This window comes from Bufo bufo, chromosome 3 (genome assembly GCF_905171765.1).
Source record: "Bufo bufo chromosome 3, aBufBuf1.1, whole genome shotgun sequence".
Taxonomy (NCBI): Eukaryota; Metazoa; Chordata; class Amphibia; order Anura; family Bufonidae; genus Bufo; species Bufo bufo.
Genome location: NC_053391.1, coordinates 699,866,111 through 699,872,653, shown reverse-complemented (window position 1 = coordinate 699,872,653; position 6,543 = coordinate 699,866,111). Strand labels below are relative to the sequence as shown.

The following is a 6,543-nucleotide window of genomic DNA, read 5'->3' as shown; positions in this document are numbered from 1 at the left end:
ACCAAATGTATTTATTTTATTCACTTCAATAGTGCTAACCTTCAGCACCGCTGTGCAGACATTGGGGGTCACTTATCACGTAAGGTCGCTTTTAACGACAAGTTTAAGTCTGGCTTTGCTTTGTGAGCTGGCACCAAAAGCAGCACATAGTAAATAATGCATAATCGGTCTAATCTCACTTTTAATTCTTAAACATAGACTACTGTGAAAAGTAGCAAGGATCATAAAATGTCGCAAAATTTTGGCAGTTGGCAATTTCCATGACTTGTGGCTTTTTTACGCCACAAAATTGACAAATCTGATTTCATAAATGACCCCAATATTTTCACTTGGTGTCTCCAGTGGAGCTCACAATGTATGTCTTTGGAGTGTGGGAGAAAACAGGAGTAACCAGAGGAAAACCAGGCAAACTCCATGCAGATGTTGTTCTTGGTTGGATTTAAACCTAGAACTCTAACGCTGCAAGGAACCAGTCCTAACCACTGAGCCAGAGAGCAAATCACAATTTAATGTAAAAACAGCTGAAACTCACCTTCACCAATAGACGATGAAAGGATCTTGTGTTATCCAGAACTAAAACCTGATATAGGACTTATGTCTCTTCTACTGACAGGTGGTTGGTTCTTCTGAATGCCCTGACTGCGGTGGCTGATGCTATGAACATCTCTATGGTCCATTACTCTCATCAGGAATTCATCCTGTTGGGATTTCCCGGCTTCTGTGAATCTCAACGCCTCTTGTTCATCCCATTTTTTCTCATCTATGTTGTGATCTTGGTCGCCAACATCATCATCATCCACACGGTGTTGATGGAGAGCTCCCTGCATGCTCCTATGTATGTTCTCATCTCCTTGTTGAGTGCCGTGAACATCTGTGGCACAACTACCATAGTTCCAAAGATGCTCCTCGGATTCCTCTTCCATCAGAATTACATTTCGCTGGTTGGATGTTTGACTCAAATGTTCTTCATTTACTTCATCATCATGATGGACTGCAATATCCTGCTGATGATGGCCCTGGATCGATATATTGCGATCTGTAAACCACTGCATTATTCTAACATAATGACCAAGCACAACTTGCTCTTCCTGACCATTGTGGCTGTAGTACGCGGCGTGTCCTTTGTATGTCCTGTCATCTACCTCGCTTCCAGGGTAGATTTCTGCCACTCAAACATTATTGACCATTTTGCTTGTGAGCACATGGCGCTGCTAAGCTTGGCTTGTGGTACCATCACCAAAAATAAACTGGTGGGGTTGTGCCTGAGGGTCTTCTCCAAGATATTTGACATGAGCTTCCTCTGTACCTCGTACGGCAGCATCATGAGTGTAGCACTGACCATATCTGGTGCTGCAAGACACAAGTCCCTCCACACATGTGGGACACACATCCTGGTCATCCTGATCGTCTACTTCTTCAGGCTGTCATCATCCATTGTCTACAGGGTGTCTCGATCGGTGTCTCAAGATACACACAATCTTCTGTCTGCCATCTATCTACTCATTCCTGCCCTGGTCAATCCACTGATTTATGGTCTAAGGACCACAGAGATCAGAATTCGGATACTGAAAGTGTTCTGCCAGATAAACATAGGACTTCACTGCATGAGCTAATAGAATAACCCTCACTAAGCGTTATATTCCTGGGATTTTGGAAATAATGCCAAATGGGTAGAAAACGGTCTTCAGATGGTCAAGTTGTGGACACATTTAATGTGTATTTTGCCCATAATATCCAGAAACACCAAGGTATTGCAGACATCTGAGCCAGCCTAATAAGGGATGTCTTTAAAGGCTATGTACACCTTTGGGGGAATTTTTTTTAATGATTGCATTTTACTCATTTTGGGCTAAAGATTTTTTTTTTTTTTCAATTGGTCTTTATTAAAAAATATTGAGCTGTTCGGTCACACAGGGTTAACTGTTTTTCTAGCTGTGTGGATGTACTTTTCACTTTCACTTTGTGCCCATCAGCTAATAAACTTTATCTCTAAATTACTCAAAGGTCATAAACACTTATTTAAGCTACATTGTTATCATTAAGATAAGACCTGAGCTATGAGGTCAGAGAGCATGAGGAAATTCAATTATACGCTGTCATCACAGCTGAATTCCTCCGAGATCCATGCCTCTTTCAATTTTATGAAAGAAAAGGGAAAAAGTCTGGTACCGTGTTAGCCAATAGAAAACTAGTTTACTGCTCTCATTAAGAGAAACAAAATAAGAGTATTGCAGGTTTGATACCTTTTAATGGCTAACAAAAATAGAAGTAATGATGTTACATAGCGAGCTTTCGAGACATCACCAGTCTCTTCATCAGGCGTACTGCAAGAATATATGAAGAAACAGCAATATATATACAATAAGAACAGAGACATGGGGGAATGAATGGACATTTGAAAAAAAACTGAACAACATGTTAACCTCATCCTGATGTCCTGGTACTTAACCCCTTTAGGACACAGCCTTATTTCACCTTAAGGACCGGGCCATTTTTTGCAAATCTGACCAGTGTCACTTTAAGAGGTGATAACTTTAAAACGCTTTGACTTATCCAGGCCATTCTGAGATTGTTTTTTCGTCACATATTGTACTTCATGACACTGGTAAAATGGAGTAAAAAAATCAATTTTTATTTATAAAAAAAAATACCAAATTTACCCAAAAAATAGTTATTACTTTACATTCCCCATATGTCTACTTCATGTTTGGATCATTTTGGGAATGATATTAAATTTTTTGGGGATGTTACAAGGCTTAAAAGTTTAGAAGCAAATCTTAAAAATGTTCAGAAATTTTAAAAAAAACAATGTTTAGGGACCAGTTCAGGTCTGAAGTCACTTTGGGAGGCTAACATAATAGAAACCATCCATAAATGACCACATTCTAGAAACTACACCCCTCGAGGTATTCAAAACTGATTTTACAAACCTTGTTAACCCTTTAGGTGTTCCACAAGAATTAATGAAAAATATAGATACAATTTCAAAATTTCACTTTTTTGGCAGATTTTCCTTTTTAATAATTTTTTTCCAGTTACAAAGCAAGGGTTAACAGCCAAACCAAACTCAATATTTATGGCTCTGATTCTGTAGTTTACAGAAACACCCCATATGTGGTCGTAAACCGCTGTACGGGCACACGGCAGGGCGCAGAAGGAAAGAAATGCCATACGGTTTTTGGAAGGCAGGTTTTGCTGGACTGTTTTTTTTGACACCATGTCCCATTTGAAGCCCCCCTGATGCACCCCTAGAGTAGAAACTCCATAAAAGTGACCCCATCTAAGAAACTACAACCCTCAAGGTATTCAAAACTGATTTTACAAACTTTGTTAACCCTTTAGGTGTCCCACAAGAGTTATTGGCAAATGGAGTTGAAATTTCTGAATTTAAATTTTTGGGCAAATTTTCCATTTTAATCCATTTTTTCCAGTAACAAAGCAAGGGTTAACAGCCAAACAAAACTCAATATTTATGGCCCTGATTCTGTCATTTACAGAAACACCCCATATGTGGTTGTAAACTGCTGTACGGGCACACGGCAGGGCGCAGAAGGAAAGGAATGCCATACGGTTTTTGGAAGGCAGATTTTGCTGGACTGTTTTTTTTGACACCATGTCCCATTTGAAGCCCCCCTGATGCACCCCTAGAGTAGAAACTCCAAAAAAAGTGACCCCATTTTAGAAACTATGGGATAGGGTGGAAGTTTTGTTGGTACTAGTTTAGGGTACATATGATTTTTGGTTGCTCTATATAAGAAATAGCTGTTTTGGCACCGTTTTTATTTTTTGCTATTTACAACATTCATCTGACCGGTTAGATCATGTGGTATTTTTATAGACAAGGTTGTCACGGACGCGGCGATACCTAATATGTATACTTTTTTTTATTTATGTAAGTTATGTTTCCATAGTCTGAGAGCCATAATTTTTTTTGTTTTTGGGCGATTACCTTGGGTAGTGTATGATTTTTGCGGGATGAGATGACGGTTTTATTGGCACTATTTTGGGGTGCGTGTGACTTTTTGATCGCTTGCTATTACACTTTTTGTGATGTAAGGTGACAAAAAAATAGTTTATTTAGCACAGTTTTTATTTTTTACGGTGTTCATCTGAGGGGTTAGGTCATGTGATATGTTTATAGAGCCGGTCGATACGGACGCGCCGATGCCTAATATGTATCCTTATTTTTCCCCCTATTTCTTACCAATTTTTTTTTACTTTATTTGGGGAAAATGACGTTTTTGTTTATTTTTACTTGAAACTTTTAATTTTTGGGGGGAAAACTTTTTATTTTTTCAACATTTTTTTTCACTTTATTTTTTGTCCCACTTTGGGACTTGAACGTTTGGGGGTCTAATCCCTTTACAATGCATTCCAATACTTCTGTATTGGAATGCATTGGTTGTATGAGTAATACTGTGTGTATTACTCATACTGCTTCCGGCCTGTAAGATCGAGGGGGCTGGATCTCACAGGCTCGTCACCGGAAAGTAGCGCGATGCCTAAGGAAAGCATCGCGCTGCCTTCCATGCCATCAGGTCCCCCCTACAGCCCCATGGGGACCCGATGGCACCGCCGCCCGCCGCCACTGCAATAGGTAAAAGCCGCAAACCGCAGTTTCCCCCCCCCCCCGCGCATTTAGCCCAGGTGCCTGCTCAATGATTTGAGCAGGCACCGGCTTCCAATCACCGACCCTTCGCGCGGCGGTGATCAGAAACACACAGGGCGTACAGGTACGCCCTGTGTCCTTAAGTACCAGGACATAAGGGCATACCTGTACTTCCTGTGTATTTCCGATCACCGCCCCTTGGATCTCACAGGCCGGAAGCTGTATGAGTAATACACACTGTATTACTCATACAGCCAATGCATTCCAATACAGAAGTATTGGAATGCATTGTAAAGGGAATTAAACCCCCAAAAGTTGAAGTCCCAAAGTGGGACAAAAAATAAAGTGAAAAAAAAGTTGAAAAAATAAAGTTTTCCCCCCAAAAAATAAAAAGTTTCAAGTAAAAATAAACAAAAACTTAATTTTCCCCAAATAAAGTTAAAAAAATTGGTAAAAATTAGGGGAAAAGTTGACATATTAGGTATCGCCGCGTCCGTATAGACCAGCTCTATAAACATATCACATGACCTAACCCCTCTGATGAACACCGTAAACAATAAAAAATAAAAACTGTGCTACATAAACAATTTTTTTGTCACCTTACATCACAAAAAATACAACAGCAAGTGATCAGAAAGGCATATGCCCACCAAAATAGTACCAATCTAACCGTCACCTCATCCCGCAAAAAATGAGCCCCTAACTGAGACAATCGCCCAAAAAATAAAAAAACTATGGTTCAGAATATGGAGACACTAAAACATCATTTTCTTTGTTTTAAAAAAGCTGTTATTGTGTAAAACTTACATAAATAAAAAAAATTATACATATTAGGTATTGCCGCGTCGGTTATAACCTGCTCTATAAAAATATCACATGACCTAACCGCTTAGGTGAATACCGTAAAAAAAAAAAAAGTGCAATTTTTTTGTCACCTTACATCACAAAAAGTGTAATTGCAAGCAATCAAAAAGTCATACGCACCCCAAAAAAGTGCCAATCAAACCGTCATCTCATCCCGCAAAAAGCATACCCTATCCAAGATAATCGCCAAAAACTGAAAAAACTATGGCTCTCAGACTATGGAAACAGTAAAACATGATTTTTTTTGTTTCAATAAACAAGGATACATATTAGGTATTGCTGCTTCCGTAATAACCTGCTCTATGAAAATATCACATGAACTAACCCCTCAGGTGAACACTGTAAAAAATATATAAAAACGGTGTAAAAAAAGCCTTATGCACTTTCAAACCGTCATCTCATCCCACAAAAAATGAGACCCTACCCAAGATAATCGCCCAAAAACTGAAAAATCTATGGCTCTCAGAATATAGAGACACTAAAACATGATTTTTTTTTTGTTTAAAAAATGAAATAATTGTGTAAAACTTACCTAATATGTGTCATTTTTTTATTTATGTATCACCGCGTCCATAATAACCTGATCTATAAAAATATCACATGAACTAACCCCTCAGGTCTATGGCTCTAAAACACTAAATGGAGACACTATGGAGACACTAAAACATGATTTTTTTTGTTTCAAAAATTTGTAAAACTTACATAAATAAAAAAAAGTATACATATTTAGGGTTGAGCGAACCCAAACTGTAAAGTTCGGGTTCGTACTTTAGGGTTTTCGGCACCCGGACCCGAACCCGAACATTTACGTAATAGTTCGGGTTCGGCGATTTTTATGGCTGCAAAGCAGCAACAAGCGTCATACTACTTGCCCCAAAAGGCCATCACAGCCATGCCTACTATTGGCATAGCTGTGATTGGCCAACTGCATCATGTGACCCAGCTTCTATTTAAGCTGGAGTCACGTAGCGCCGCCCGTCACTCTGCTCGGATTGTTGTAGGGAGAGGCTGCAGCTGCTGTGAGGGAGAGATCAGGGAGGAATCTTATGAAGAACTGCTTCTTTACTCAG

The 6,543-nt window shown here is 39.3% G+C and overlaps 1 protein-coding gene across 1 annotated transcript; it reads left to right on the top strand.

The window, feature by feature from the left end:
* Positions 1-671: 671 nt before the first annotated feature.
* LOC120994101 (olfactory receptor 52K1-like) lies at positions 672-1,613 on the top strand. Its single transcript, XM_040422559.1, has one exon. The coding sequence runs from the start codon at positions 810-812 to the stop codon at positions 1,611-1,613; it is 804 nt and encodes a 267-aa protein (XP_040278493.1). The 5' UTR covers positions 672-809.
* The last annotated feature ends 4,930 nt before the right edge of the window (positions 1,614-6,543 follow it).